The following is a 16,017-nucleotide window of genomic DNA, read 5'->3' as shown; positions in this document are numbered from 1 at the left end:
TGTTAAGCATTGGTGAATAACCATTTTAAGTAGTCAGAAGACATCGGTAACCATTGTGTGTCTACCCCTCACCCTTTTGACAGGTTGAATTTTAGATAATTTTTACCTCATGCCCGGGTTTCCCAAAATGTTTCGGAAAAACCCTACTCACAGAGACAGAGAGGTTGTTTTTTTTTTCTTTTTTTCTTTTTAAAAGATTTTATTTATTTATTCATGAGAGACACACACAGAGAGAGGCAGAGACATAGGCAGAGAGAGAAGCAGGCTCCATGAAGGGAGCCCGATGTGGGACTCGATCCCGGGATTCCAGAATCACGCCCGGGCCAAAGGCAGGCGCTCAACCGCTGAGCAACCCAGGCGTTCCGAGAGGTTTTTTATTACAAAGATTTTTAAGACTCCAGTTGTTCTCTGTCTTCCCTATAGTTGTTCTCTATCTTAATAGAGTATTGCATATTTTCCTAACTCGCATGTAGATATGTGACTAAGAGACAGCTTGCTGCTGACCCTTCTCCATTTGTCCTGAGTGATCTGATAATTCTAAAAAAACACACTGGTTTGAGTCATTCATACTCAGGGTTTTGGGTTTGTTTGTGTTTTGTTTTTGTTTTTTGTTCTGTTTTTGTTTTTGTTTTTGTTTTTGTTTTTTGGCCCAGTCTGTAATGGCTCCTAAGCAGATTTGTTCCCAGACTATATAGTCAGTTGTTTATCTCTAGTCGGCTGGAAGTGGTAGGGCCAGAGGAGAGCCATATTGCCAATGGGGACAGAAAATGTTCTGAGTTCTTAGGGCTCCTCATATTAATATTAGGCCTCTTTTGCACCGTATGATCATCAGTAATTAAAGCACAAATACTCCTACTTTTTAATCATGTACATTATTTTAAAGAATTTAATTCGAGCCTGTTTCTCTGGGTTCTGAGTTTCTTAGTCACCTAGCATTTGGCTCCAAACCTTTTATTTGAATGATACTGTTTTCTTAATAGTTCATTTTGCCCTTTGGTTTTATGTATTCAGTGTACTTTATAGTAGCATTTGGTTTCTTTCCTGTGTGTGATTAGTCTTTATTTTAGTCCCTTTCCTCAGAAGTCATTTTGGAAAACAGCAAACTGCCAGAAGGAGTTACAATAAATTACAAATCTTACTGTAAGAATGGGGTGAATGGAACAGGGGAAAATGGAAGAAAATGTTCCAATATTTCCATTGGAGATGAGGTATGTTGTATCAGCATTTTCTGAAGAAAAGAAAAATTATCTGTTTATAAGCAAATCTGGTTTGTAATTTAAGCAACAGTAAAAAGTGAGTAGCTTTTTGAAAGACTTTTTAGCAGATATAAATTGCTTAGTTGTTAATTTAATTGTCTTTTTTTCCTTCAAGGTTCAATTTGAAATCAGTATAACTTCAAATAAATGTCCAAATAAGAATTCTGAAACCATTAAAATTAAGCCTTTGGGCTTTACTGAAGAAGTAGAAGTTATTCTTCAGTTCATCTGTGAATGTGAATGCCAGAGTGAAGGAATCCCTAGTAGTCCAAAATGTCATGAAGGAAATGGGACGTTTGAGTGTGGAGCTTGCAGGTGAGCAGAGGTTGTTGGAGAATGAGCGAGAGGTGTACTGGATTTATAAAGTTATGAGCAGGCTCTTTTGAGATGTCCAGAAAAACATCTATTTAGAATGAGTTAAACTCTTTGTTCCAACCACTGTTGCTCACCATGAGATCAATTTGATGATCTTGTGCATGATACTTTTTTTCGTAAGAAGATGCTCTTTGAAATAAAAGCTTTTATAGCTATCTATGACATATATGTAACAAATTGTTGAGTTTTTCCCTCATAAAATAACAACCTGAATTTTCTATAGCTAAATGAGCTTATGTAAAATACGTTTACAGAGAAGTGTTTTAAGAAACTATATCAAACTTATAGTGGTGGTTTTATCTGGGAAATGGCACTAGGATGCCGGAACACCTTGTGCATGTACTTCTGCACTGTTGGAATAAGTTTTAAAAACAAGTGTATTGCGTCCCCGAGGTGGCTCAGCAGTTGAGCGTCTGCCTTTGGCTCAGGGCATGATCCCCGAGTCCAGGGATCGAATCCCACATCAGGCTTCTTGCATGGGGCCTGCTTCTCCCTCTGCCTGTGTCTCTGCCTCTCTTTCTCTGTCTCTCATGAATAAATAAATAAATTAAATCTTAAAAAAAAAAAACCAAGTGTACAAATGTACTTTGTGAGATTAAAAAGAAAACACTTCCCTGAATGTAGAATCTATTACTAACAAAATTGTAATCAAATGATTTTACATGTTTTTTACACTGTGGTGGTTATCTCTTAATTAAAAATTAAAATTGAATATACTCAATACAGCTTTCTCCTCAAAAGATAGGAAGGGGAGAGTATTTTGATCCAAACATCAGCCCCAAATGACAAGGTTTTGAAGGGTTTTTAATCCTGAGAAAAGTAAATGGCTGGATTTCACCATTAGTTACTAATTGTCTATTCTGAATAATGATTTAAATACTATATTTTACTTTTATATGTTGTACCTATCCCGATTGAGTCATGTAGATCCGTTTTTAGTAAGATTCATTACCTAAAAAGATTTAAAAATATTTTGTCTTTCTGGGGCACTGGGGTGGCTCATTTGATTAAGTGGCCAACTCTTGATTCATGATCTTAGAGTCCTGGGATTGAGCCTGGTTTTGGACTCCTGTTCAGTGGGGAGTCTGCTTAACGATTTTTTCTTTCCCTTCCTCTCCTGTGCCCTTCCCCTTAATTGCATGTGTGAGCACATGCTTGCACTCTGTCTAAAATAAATAAATAAATCTTTAAAAAAGAATATTTTGCCTTCCTTTACATATTCACCAGATACAGAATTAGTGTATTGCCAGTGTCTATAAGCCTTGGGTGTTCTAGAAATACAGTGTGTTTGAAAAGTCTGGACCTATAGGATATACCTATTTTTAAATAATATATTTTTAAGTGATATGCTCAATATGTTTTTCTTCAATTTCCATGTACTTTTTGGTGTTTATTGTACTTTTTTAGATTAACAATTGGACCTTTGCTTTAAATTTAGAGATACTTCACATATAATACCAAATGTAATAGCATGTCATTTGAGAACAGAACATATGTAGTCTTTTAAAGTAAGTTGATCCTATATTTCCAAATGTTTTATTTACCTGTTCACCGCTAGATGATATTTTCATCTTGATCAAAATGATTATTTTCTGTCTCCCTTTCTGATATTTCCTTTCACTATTATTTATATTCCCCAAATGAATGAGAATATACACTGTTTGTCCTTCTCCGATTGACTTAAAGACTCCTAGCTCTGGGAAACGAACTAGGGGTGGTGGAAGGGGAGGAGGGCAGGGGGTGGGGGTGAGTGGGTGACGGGCACTGAGGGGGACACTTGACAGGATGAGCACTGGGTGTTATTCTGTATGTTGGTAAATTGAACTCCAATAAAAAATTAATTTATTAAAAAAATGATTATTTTCCTGAAGAAATATTTTTCTCCCTAGGCCCTTGCATATATTCCATATGAACTTGACTAATGCCTGCACACGTGTGCACTTATGAACCCTTTTGTACCTGTCTGTGATGTGTGGTGGGAGCACTCGCATGTAATAGAATTGTATTTTGAAGATTTTGTTTATAGTCTAATTTCTTCTCCCAGTCTTTCTCGCAATATGACATTATTTTCAATTATTTTTATTTTATGTGATTGAAATTTTGGATTCCTTTTTTAGGTGCAACGAGGGACGTGTTGGTAGACATTGTGAATGTAGCACAGATGAAGTTAACAGTGAAGATATGGATGCTTACTGCAGGAAAGAAAACAGTTCAGAAATCTGTAGTAACAATGGAGAGTGTGTCTGTGGACAATGTGTTTGTAGGAAGAGGGATAATACAAATGAAATTTATTCTGGCAAATTTTGCGAGTGTGATAATTTCAACTGCGATAGGTCCAATGGCTTAATTTGTGGAGGTGAGAAAGGGGTCTTAAAATGGTTATGAAAAGTGATCCCATCTTGTACAATAAAAAACATTCAGAGTTTGCTTGGTGAATAAGTAGGATAAGGGCAGCATTGAGGGGTCAGTCCATCCTTCACTACATATCCTTCCCCATTACTACTTGTTGCTTTTAAAGTCAGTGCCATGGTTGTATATTTTTACCATTGTAATGAGAAGTGATATTTTTAATTCCAGGAAATGGTGTTTGCAAGTGTCGTGTGTGCGAGTGCAACCCCAACTACACTGGCAGTGCCTGTGACTGTTCTCTGGACACGACTTCATGCCTGGCCACGAACGGGCAGATCTGCAATGGCAGGGGCGTCTGTGAGTGTGGTGCCTGTAAGTGTACAGACCCCAAGTTTCAAGGGCCAACCTGTGAGATGTGTCAGACCTGCCTTGGTGTCTGTGCTGAACACAAGTAAGTATTACCTAGTTGCTTGAAAGAGTTGATATTAGTTGTCTGTTGACCTATGTACTGTTATCACTAGAACCAGAACAGTACTGATGTTAGGTCACACTGGAAATAAGGTATGTGACCCACGGTAGCCCACTCTGAGCTTAAAGATCCTTTCTCAGTCACTAGCGTTTGTCATACAATACTTGTGTGTCATATGAGAGTAGTTGATGCCATCATTTTGGTCTGAATTGGCTATGTAATTGAATCCCATAGGGTAACCTTTGTGAAATTAGTATTACCAGTTTCATTATGATCTCTTGACTAAACTAAGCAAAATGATGGTTTGCCTTTTGAAGAAGTGTTATTGTACAAATAACACAATGCTTATATCATTTTGGTTTTGTATTATATATTTATAGTGTCTGATAAGGCTAGTTTTATTTATGACTTTTTATTTTTATTCATTTTTTATTTTATTTTTTTACAAGCAATCATCTGATTTATAGAAAGATGCAACAATACTTAAAATGATACAAAATACTGATTTCAAAACATCAAAAAATGAGTATATTTAACCATACTCAGCTCGTAACAGAGCAAATGGGTAAGAAGAATAATTCATACTATAGCATATTGCTAATATGAACTGTCAACAGAAAAAGTTGGTATAAGAATGCAGAAAAACTCTATCTTTTAAGAATTAGAACTGAGGGGCTCCGTAATCATCTAGCATCCGCTCAATGTTGTACCTATGGTTAGAAATGTACATTATGGGAACTCCAGGAATCTTCCGGATCCTTCGTTTAAGGTCCCGGTCAACTGTGGCCACAATTTAACACTTGTGCTGAGTTACTGTCTGTACTAAGCAGTCATCTGCATAGGTTCCTTTGTGTGTGCATGGCAATCATTCGAATCTTAGATCCTTGGCAATCCTTAGAGCCACTCGATACTTTTGCCCCAGTTTTTCAATTTCAGCCATTACACAGTCAGTTATACAAGGGATACACTTGGCATACAGACAGTCCATCACTGACTGTACTAAGTCAAGTTTGGCTTTAATAGAAAAGTTGACAGGGATCCCTGGGTGGCGCAGCGGTTTAGCGCCTGCCTTTGGCCCCAGGGCGCGATCCTGGAGACCTGGGATAGAATCACATGTCGGGCTCCCCGTGCATGGAGCCTGCTTCTCCCTCTGCCTATGTCTCTGCCTCTCTCTCTCTCTCTCTCTCTCTGTGACTATCATAAATAAATAAAAATTTAAAAAAAAAAGAAAAAAAAGAAAAGTTGACAAAGTTGGTATCAACCAGGATGTGGTAAGGTGGGCCCAGCTGTGTGTTATATTGGAAGAATAAGCAGAAAGCATGTTGGGGGACTTCTCTTTCCTTGAGTACACTGGGAACTTTCTTTTCTTTCTTTTTAGGTTTTAATCTATCCTTCTCTTTAAGCCTCTGATCTCGGAGACTAAGCATTCGCTTCATGGTCGCATACTTTCTTGTCTTCTTTTGCTTCCCCATGTTCATGCCGCACTCTGTTTCTTCTATTTATGACTTTTTAATTTCTCTTTTTGGATTTTAATTTGAACTGTACTATGTAACTTCACTTGGAAAACTAGTGTCTTTATATTTAGTTTTCCCATCTAGAAGTGTCATATGCCTCTCCATTTACTCCCATGAAATAATCCTTAAGCAAATATTTATTTTAAATAAGTTTTTAATGCAATTTGTGTTTTCACAGAGAATGTGTTCAGTGCAGAGCCTTCAATAAAGGAGAAAAGAAAGACACTTGCGCACAGGAATGTTCACATTTCAACATTACCAAGGTTGAAAATCGGGACAAATTACCACAACCAGGCCAGGTTGATCCCCTATCCCATTGTAAAGAGAAGGATGTTGACGACTGCTGGTTCTATTTCACATATTCAGTGAATGGGAATAATGAGGCCATTGTTCATGTTGTAGAGACACCAGGTAAAAGTCTGATCATTTCAAAATTCTTTCCATTTTCTTTTCTACTGCTACTTAGGCCTCTTGGCAGTTTCCCTAGCACCCAGTAACACTTCCAGCTGGATTATTTTAAATTCAAGTTAGGGCACTTTTAATCTCAAAAATAGTATTGTTAACGATATAAAAGAAGAAGGAAAAAACAAGTCTTAAGTGTTATGAATGGAGAGTTTGAAGACTAAATGTATGAATCCACATAAAATACTCAGCATACTGCCTGACATTTATTTAACCAGGACAGGAATTCACTAGGACTTGGCTCATTATTGATGATGCTTGAATTTGAGCTTGATTTAGGCTTGAGTGCTACTGGGAAAGATAATTTTAAAGAATATTATAAAGCATGAATTTGTTTAGCTTCTCAGAAGAGGAAACATTTTTTATTTTGATTTTTGTAGGCACTTTTTGTTATATTCTTTGAAATTTCCTACATTTCTGTACAGGTTGTTGTAGGAATGTAAGTGTTAATTTCTTTTGGATATATGGTAGAAATGCATTTGAGGGCATATGGTAAGCATATGTTTAACCCTATAAGAAATAGCCAAACTGTTTTTTTCTTGAAGTCTCTGTATTTTGCATTTACAGATACATGTTTACCAATTTATGCTTCCTTATCTTTTCATCTTTTTAACATTGTTTTTGAAAGACCAGAAGCTTTAATTTTGATGAACTACAATTTACCGCCTTTCTTTTATGGATCTTGCTTTTACTGTTCTATCTAGCACTCCATGCCTAACTCAGGTTCATAACGATTTTTCTTGTATTTTCTTTTTTTTTTTTTTAATTTAAATTGGACACTTGGCCAGTTCAGTCAGTAAAGCATGAGTCTTTTATTTTTTTAAATATTTTATTTATTTATTCATGTGAGAGAGAGAGAATGAGAGAGAGAGAGAGAGACACAGGCAGAGGGAGAAGCAGGCTCCATGCACGGAGCCCGACGCGGGACCCGATCCTGGGTCTCCAGGATCACACCCTGGGCCAAAGGCGGCACTAAACCGCTGAGCCACTGGGGCTGCCCTCTCCTGTGTTTTCTTTAGAAGTTTAATAGTTTCTGGTTTTTCCATTTAGGCCTGTAACCCATTTTGAGTTAATTTTAGTATATGGAGTGAGATTCAGTTCTTATATATGGATGTGTAGTAGTTCTAGCACTTTGTTGGAAAGACTGATTCTTCTCTACCTTTGAAAAATCAAATGATCTTATGTATGTTGGTCTAATTCTTTATTATGTTCCATTTATCTGTGCATCTGACCTTTAGCCAATATACCACACTGTGTCCATTACTGTTGTTTTATAGCTAGTCTTGAAATCTGGTAATGTGAGATGTCCAATTTTGTTCTTTTCCAAAGTGTTTTTGAAATACTTTCCTAGTTCTCTGCCTTCTTTGTACATTGTAGAATTAACTTGCTGATACCTATAAAAATCCTGCCAGGATTTTGATTGGGATTGCATTAAGTTTATTTAATCAAATTGGGGGAGAATTGACATCTTAACATTACTGAGTCTTTCCATCCATGAATATGGAATACTTCTCCATTTATGCAGGTCTTGGATTTCTTACATCAGTGCTTAGTAATTTTTCACATGCAAATGGTGCACATATTTTGTTGGATGTATACATAAGTATTTCATGATTTTCAGTGCTGTTACAGAAGATACTATTTTCTAAATTTCCATTTCCAATATGTAGAAATAAACTTTCATATACTATATAGAAATACATATGATTTTTGTTTATTGGGCACGTATCCTCTGGCTTTATAAGGTCTTTGTTAATTCTAGTATCTTTTTTATAGATTCTTTGGAATTCTTTACATTTACTTATCTTGAGCTTTTATTCCTCTGTGTTTTTGTTGAGACACTAGCCAGGTCTTTGTAGTTTTAGCCCTACTTTGCATATATCAATCCCTTCCTTTTTACTTTACAGAGTGCCCCACTGGACCAGACATCATTCCAATTGTAGCTGGTGTGGTTGCTGGAATTGTTCTTATTGGGCTTGCGTTGCTGCTGATTTGGAAGCTTTTAATGATAATTCATGACAGAAGGGAATTTGCCAAATTTGAAAAGGAAAAAATGAATGCCAAATGGGACACGGTAAGTTGCAGAACATCTAAAAAGTAGGGCAGTTCACAAAGTAAATGTAACACTTCTAAGGCTTGTCTGTTAACGCTGAAACTGATTATTAAAGTCTTCTTTGAGTATTTTATTTCCCCAAAAGTTCATCACTCAGAGAACTTGGTATTTGGTGAAAAACAGAAAACCTCTTAAATATATCCCATCAAACCAGAACATTGTAAGGAAGTATCTTCTGGATACTGTGGTCAGTGTTTTTATTTCCTGATTTTGATCTTAAATCTGCTCTTCAGCCTTTTCATCTCATGTAAAATAGAATTCTAGATAATATCTATGTGGCACGATATTCAGTGGAAAGCATTCTCTCTCTCTCTCTCTCTCTCTCTCTCTCTCATTCTCTGTCTCTCTTATTTTTCTCTTCTTCCCAACAAAGAACCTTGATCAAGAGCAGCCAGACTCAAAAGGCTGCGTATTATATGATTCCATTTATATGAGATCCTGGAAAAGGCAAAAACTCTAGAGGCAGAACTAAGTCCATGGTTTCCAGAGGCTGGAGTGGGGGGGGAGAGGGCATGAGGGATCTTCTTGGGATGATCTTGATTGTGGGTATGTATGTACAACTCTATACATAAAAGGAATATATTTAACTCTGCAAATTATAACTCAATAAAACTTTGTAAAAAATTTTTAAAAGCTGAAAGTGGGTGAAATGTGCTAGCATATAATGTGGTTTGAAATATGAAGTCTGAGGGTAGGGTGGCCAAACCTTGGCCTTCATATATTTATCTTTTGACAAAGAAGGCAGTCTTCGGTAATTTTAAAGTATAATGAATTTTAGTCATTTGCATTTACTACAGTTTGGGTTGGGGCTTTTTTGTTGTTGTTGTTAAATGCTATATAGAAGTGTAAAAGTAAAATCTATGAAAAAAAAAAGTAAAATCTATGAAATAGGGAAAATTCTCTTATAGTGTTTAACAATATACATGTCAGTGTTTTTCTGATGAAATCATTAGAAACTATTTCTTTTACTTTAGCAAGAAAATCCGATTTACAAGAGTCCTATTAATAATTTCAAGAATCCAAACTATGGACGTAAAGCTGGTCTCTAAGTTGCCGTTCGTATTTTCTTTCTTTTTCTGTCTTTGCATGTGAACTTTTATCCTTTTTTTACTGCACTGTGTGTCCTTTATCACAACTGCTGTTTTGTTTTGTTTTTTTTTTTAAAGTCTGGCTTTATTTATATGGCTATATTGTGGGGGTTTTTTGGTGTGTGTTAATTTAGAGTTAGCTTTTCAAAGGGCTTTCAAAGGAGCCTTATGGTACAGAAGCAGCAGCTGGGTAACAGTAAGAAGAGAATGTGCTTTGTGGCCTGCCAGACCTCTGGTCAGAACTCAGCACTTCAACAGCATCGAGCCACTTGGCTGTTGGGAGCTTGGTTGTCACGCCTTTAACAGGGAGCCATTAATAACATCTGTTGTGTGGGTGTGGATATCTGGCTAATGAACTGCAGTATGTGATATCAGCTTGTCAACTTACCATCCTCACTACAGTCCTGTGCTTTAGATGACATTATCCTTACTTACAAATCACCATATGTAGATTTTAGGGTGAAACAATGAAAAGTAAAAGTGAAATCTAAATTGCAAAATAGAAAAAAAATGTAACCTGGTGAAACATTTGTATGCTATACAACTCCAATGTCATTGTTACTGATTTTAGAACTATTTGAAGATACTTTAGTTCTTGATGTAAGTTGAAATTCTATATATTTTCTTGTTATTGAATGATTCTGATATTCAACTTAAACATTGAACTTTTTTTAAAAAACAACAACAAAGACTTTAAAGAGAAAGTCCTATTTATAGTTTTAAATAAAAATTTAGTTGAAAATTTCAGAGTTGTGGTAAGGCTTGCTTATCCTACTCAGTAAATTATGGTAAGCTCTTCTGGTGAATATACATTTTACCTGAATGACAAATTTATTATTTTTTCTTTTATTAGGAGTAGACAGGATTTCCTTATATCTGATTTTTCATGAAATGATGCTAGCATATTTTAATGTAATCATGTAAATCCCTTAAACTGATTTAAAAGGTTATGATAAGAACAGATTCTCCTGGCTGGTGGTCCAGAATTTCTCTTTCTTCTCCCAAGGATTTTTTTTTTTTTTTTAATTTCACATATTAGAAAACTGAGGCACAGAAGGGTTGGATAACTTGACCAGGTTCACCCATGGTTAGTCAGTGGAAGAGCTCAGATTCAGACCCAGGCACAGTGGGCTCCAGGGTTCATATTCTTACCCACAGCACTGTATTGGCAGCAGTCACAGATCTTCAGGAGACTCTGTTACCTGTTAAGTAGAGATAGATCATTCTCTTATGGAGAATTACCCCTTTGTGACATTTGAGTGACATAACTGTATTGGACAAACATTTGTAATGGACATACCACTTTATGACATAGAAACCAGCACTGTGGTTTTGCCTATTTACCAAGAGTGTACTTAAAATACAGGTATGTTTAATATTTTTAAAAGGTAGGAAGGCCCAATAACATTAGAAACCATTACTTGTCTTTTTTTTCTTTTATTTTTAAGCAGATTTTAAGACTTTTCCAATGGCAAAATTAGATTTGCTGGCAGAAGATTACAGTCATAGTTGTATATGGGCAGCCTGGTACATTTTTGTATTAGTCCAGACTCTATGTGTTCTTCTCTTACCTGATCCTTTCCACAGACTATTTTTAGAAGGAAGCTGATTTGCTAGATTTTTTTTTCTTTCCTTTTTCCTTTTTTTTTTTTTTTTTTGGTAGGTCAAAAACAGTCAAATATTGACAATGCATATGGTTATTTCTCAAGTAAGATAAATTTCCATGTATCCTATTGAAAGATGTAATTTCTGTCTTTACTACACATTAAATTGTACTTTGCAAGAAATTATCAATAAATAATAGTGAAACAATTAAGTTTCACTAAAATGTTACTTTTTCAGCCAAAATAGGCATTTTGGATAACTTGAGAAGTTTGTTTAAAAGTTTATTGGTGAAGTTTATTGATGAGTTCATTGGTGAAATCCAGGCAAATTAATGGCTACAGGTTATTCTGAGATGTTTTCTTATGAAAAATTAAAGTAGAAATAAACAATAGAAATTAAGGAATGAGCATCAAGAAATGAAAATGAATTATGACTCATGAAACAGTTTTCTGATATGGGATCAGGGTTTACCAATCAGTGAATTATGCTATTAACATATTTCAGAGAATGAGCGGGCACTGTGATTATTTCACCACATAAGACTATTTTGTAGGTACGTTAAAAAAAATCAAATTATCAACCTTAAAATTTTAGAGTGGATTATAAAATTTTCTATCCTCCCTGCTGTTACGCAGGTTTTAATGTAGATTCCTAATCTCTCACCATTGTGTGTTGTGTATCTAATATGTTATATTACAGAGATGATTTTCTAGCCAGTTTCTAGTGTGAGCACAAAAATGACATTTTACTGCGTACATACAAGGACTTTACTTCTGAATATAACTCTGTTCTGTTGATTTAAATATGCTTTGATTTTTTCTCTCTCAAGATAAGGGTGGGGTTGCACTCTGAACGTTGGAAACTAATCTGGTTTATTTTAGTTTACCTCCATCTAAAATGATGCCTAACACAGATAATTTAATTTTACTTCTAACCTTGCATGTTAATCTTTTGTTTGGATGTAATAATGCGTATATAAATGTTTGTGTATATGAAAAGGCAGACTTTTCTCCAAAGGTAAGTTCTGCCTTATGTACTTTGGACTCATTAGTTTTTTGGGTATTTTTTCTTTTGTATTTTGTTTTCTGGATTTTTGGGGGGAGGGGGCTTGCTTGTTTTAGTTTTGTGTATGTGTTTTCTTCCCTTATAAATTCTTAAGTATGAAATACTAGATTGATCTAATATATTGTTTCAAAGAAAAATGGTGATTTGTTTTCTCCGTGTATTTGAAAGAACCAAGTTCTAGCCTCAAATGCTGAATAGGAAGATGGAAATAAGGAGTGTAATGAACATATTTGTACTATATAACTTGCTAAGAATGTAGTTGCCAAGATCCAGTCTGTATAATAATGTATTAGCTTCAGTTGGGTAAGAGATGAGAAATGGATATCCTACATGTTTTCTATTATCCAGATTATTTGATGTTTGTCTCTGAGGGATCCTGAGTTCCTGCACCATGTTTCTGAAATGATGGGTCAAGATGTATTTTGTGAGGTGGGGTTGGGGTCAGGCTAAGGCATATTGTCCTGTCTTAATAGGAATTCAGATGAGCTACTGAGCTGAAGTTGTAATGGTTTATTTGGTGTGTTTCGGGACCATCCAGCTTTACATGCTATACTTTTTCTCAGTGATTTCTCCTCTACAGAATAAAATTCAGTCTCTCTAGCATGGCACACAGGACCTTTTATGATTTGGCCATGTCTTCTTTCTTGTCTCCTCTCCCTTGCTCACACCTCAGAACGTACACTCACACTCTTAAAAACTTCTAAACTATATAAATGTTTCATTCTTTTTCCTAGACCTTGACTTTGCATGTGTTTCTATTTATTGATCAATATTTTATCTATAGTCAGTTTCTCTGTGAAAATGCCCTAATCTTCTCAAAGTCAGTCCTTTCTTTTACTGCTCCCGTACTATGTTTATAATTCTGTTTTGTACTATATTAGAGTGCCTTATTTTATTTGCATGTTTGTCATGCACCAGCCTATACCCTCTGAGAGGGCAGAAATTGTGACAGTAAAAGCCATATCCCGATATAATGAAGTGTAATAAATTTACAATGAAGTGTAAATAAAATTTAAAAGCAAAAATTAGTGTTTAGATGCTTTCTATAAATATTTTTAAAAATCACCACAAATGGCTCTATAGTGCAATATAAAACCAATTAATTTTTGCCTAAAATCCTAAGGTCTTAAGTTTTTATTTAACATTTATTGATTGGTGCTCACTGTGATTTTTTCTGATATAGGATTATTTGGCTGTACTCAGTTGGCCTTCAAGCTAGTTTCAGTTGATAAAGATAGGAGAAAGAAAATGCTATAGTAGATATTTAAATGTATCACTTAGATTTTGTTTTGTTTTGTTTTGTTTTAAGAAAATGGTCTTGTGGGATTGTATGTTATTTGCATGCTTAAAACATCAATGCTTGTATATTTTTGGGTCTTGAAAGAGCTCTTTAGTTTATGGCTTGGAGTCATTTTCTGGGCTTCATTTTGGTACTCTTTGCTAAAATTAGTATTGCAATGAAAATAAAACATTTCACCAGTATGCTTTCTGAAGAATAACAATTATTTCATGCAGAATAACATTATTTTTGTTAACATTCTAAGCAAAAATGGCAGCGTGACGACTCCTGCAGGCTCAGTGCCCTCAGCAGTACTTTGCCTCAGAGCATTTGGTGTCCACAATTTCTGTGGTGGGAAAAGCCTCAAGAGAATACTTCCCTCACAGAGATGACAATCAAGGATTCCCATTAATTATCAAGAACCTTCTTAACCACAGTAAAGGGTTAAGAATCAGGCAGTTAATGGCAGAAGAGTTAATTCTTTAAGATAGGCATTCAAAACTAGTTTAAAGGAGAGAAGCCATTACAGGACATTCTCTGCTGTGGAAGGCATTTTTAAATCAATCGTGCCATGTAGGAAGGACTCATGAATGAAATAATACCAGATTACAGGGTCACCTTTTGACTTGAAAAGCAAAGATTTCATGTTTCATTTTTGTGTGAAGTTTTTATTAATGCATTTTAAAAATATGTGATATGTGTGATATGTGGACAGATAAGAACGGAGACAACTGAAAATGACCATAACTCTTAATATTGTTTTATAAAATACTACTACTTGATTTTAGTAGAGTATCTGATAATTTCTCTCTCTCTCTCTCTCTCTCTCTCTCTCTCTTTTTTAGGGTGAAAATCCTATTTATAAGAGTGCTGTGACAACTGTTGTCAATCCGAAGTATGAGGGAAAATGAGCACTGCCCATGCAGATTGCACAACACTGAATGCAAAGTCATAATTTTCATAGTCACAGTAAGGTAGCTTTAGGGCAATATCACCATGGTTTTTCTCATGTGCAGTTTTTTAAAATGTACAATATGTGTAATTTAAATTTTTTTTATTATTTTGAAAATAATGTTATAATCAATGCCAGGGACTGACAAAAAACTTGAGACAGGATGGTTATCCTCATCTGCTAAGGTCACGTTGTGCCTTTTTGACCTTTTCCTCCTGGACTATTAAAATCAGGCTCTTATTGGATTAAGTGAGATTTCTAGAGTGATTGAAAGGGCAGTAGTTAAAATAATGAGTATGTGGAGAGTTTCCATTAATCAAGTATTAAAATTGATTTTTAGCTTTACAGATATGTCAGGTTTTAGTTTTACAGAATCCAAAGTAAATGTCCTATGTAGCTAGTTTAGAATTGTTTCAAGTTTTTTATTTTGCTATTTGCCTATTTAGACAAGACTGATGACATATCTGAAAGTTTGAGTATATTGGGAATTAACCGGTGTAAAATAGTTTTGAGATATTTATCTACGTAGAGGCCATGGGAAAAAGAGAGTTAGGAAGGGAAACATAGCTTTAAAACCTGTGTGCCATTTTTAAGAGTTACTTTATCTTGGTAACTTTTACGCCTTCTCTTTAGAAATTCAGGCCTTGGAAAAAGTATCTGGAAATTTTCTGCAAAAAAGTCCTTAATTTAGCATCATTTACATAATGGCCTTAATTTACATATAATACGTGCTGAATTGAGGACCTTTGGGCGAATTTACTTTATTCCTTGTATTTTGTTTAAAAGCCTGGTGCTTTTTATCACCTCTTCTAATCATTTAATGTATTTGTTTGCAATTTGGGGGTAAGACTTTACCAGTACTTTCTCTTTGGCATTTCAGCTGTAAATTTGCCTTCTTACTGAACATGTGAAGTTGTCCTGTGACTTATGCCATAGCTCTCACTTAAGCACGTCCCCCTTTCAGCCAGCGCTGTAATAGGCCACTGTATATTCCCTTCTCACTGTTTGCCCGTTTTGTTTCATCCTAGTCACATTCTTGTGTTAAGTGCCTTTTAATTTTAACAGTTCACTTTTTACATGCTGTTTACTGAAGTTATTTATTAAATAAATATGCCTAAAATATTTAAGTTGGATGTTTTCTGTCTGTATTGATCTATATTGTCCATTTCTATGCATAAAATTTTTATAGCTTAGGCTGACAAAAAAAAATATCTGGTTAATGGGTATTTCACTTAGGAAGCTAAAATATATTTCTTAAAGAACAAAAGAAGATGTGCCAGAGACACAAGGAAAGTACTATGATCAAACAGATTTTTTTCATACTGTTTTTGGGCTCTTTAAATAATATTGGATAAGTCCTCAGCCCCCTCCTGTAGTGGGAAATAGCTTTTATCCTTATATCAAGCAGGCTTAACTCTGTGAATGTCTTAGAACTGGTAACTAGAAACTGGAAATTATGTCATTTTATTTAAGATCCAGACAGGATTGCT

General features: G+C 35.2%; 1 protein-coding gene and 1 pseudogene across 2 annotated transcripts in view; one reads left to right on the top strand and one right to left on the bottom strand.

The window, feature by feature from the left end:
- ITGB1 (integrin subunit beta 1) overlaps nt 1–15,654 on the top strand; it is a 46,180-nt gene extending 30,526 nt beyond the window's left edge. Inside the window, exons 10-17 of one of the 2 annotated variants that reach the window (XM_072825162.1) lie at nt 1,068–1,208; nt 1,372–1,571; nt 3,749–3,987; nt 4,209–4,431; nt 6,142–6,374; nt 8,333–8,499; nt 9,513–9,593; nt 14,421–15,654. In XM_072825162.1, coding sequence (XP_072681263.1) covers nt 1,068–1,208; nt 1,372–1,571; nt 3,749–3,987; nt 4,209–4,431; nt 6,142–6,374; nt 8,333–8,499; nt 9,513–9,587 — 1,278 coding nt within the window. In that variant the 3' untranslated portion in view covers nt 9,588–9,593; nt 14,421–15,654. The remainder of the gene's footprint in view (nt 1–1,067; nt 1,209–1,371; nt 1,572–3,748; nt 3,988–4,208; nt 4,432–6,141; nt 6,375–8,332; nt 8,500–9,512; nt 9,594–14,420) is intronic. The other variant, XM_072825163.1, reaches the window with a different exon arrangement.
- Nucleotides 5,111–5,921, bottom strand: LOC140633139 (rRNA-processing protein FCF1 homolog; annotated as a pseudogene).
- Nucleotides 15,655–16,017: the final 363 nt, after the last annotated feature.

Source organism: Canis lupus, chromosome 5, assembly GCF_048164855.1.
Source record: "Canis lupus baileyi chromosome 5, mCanLup2.hap1, whole genome shotgun sequence".
NCBI classification, from domain to species: domain Eukaryota; kingdom Metazoa; phylum Chordata; class Mammalia; order Carnivora; family Canidae; genus Canis; species Canis lupus.
This window is presented reverse-complemented; position numbering and strand designations above follow the sequence as displayed.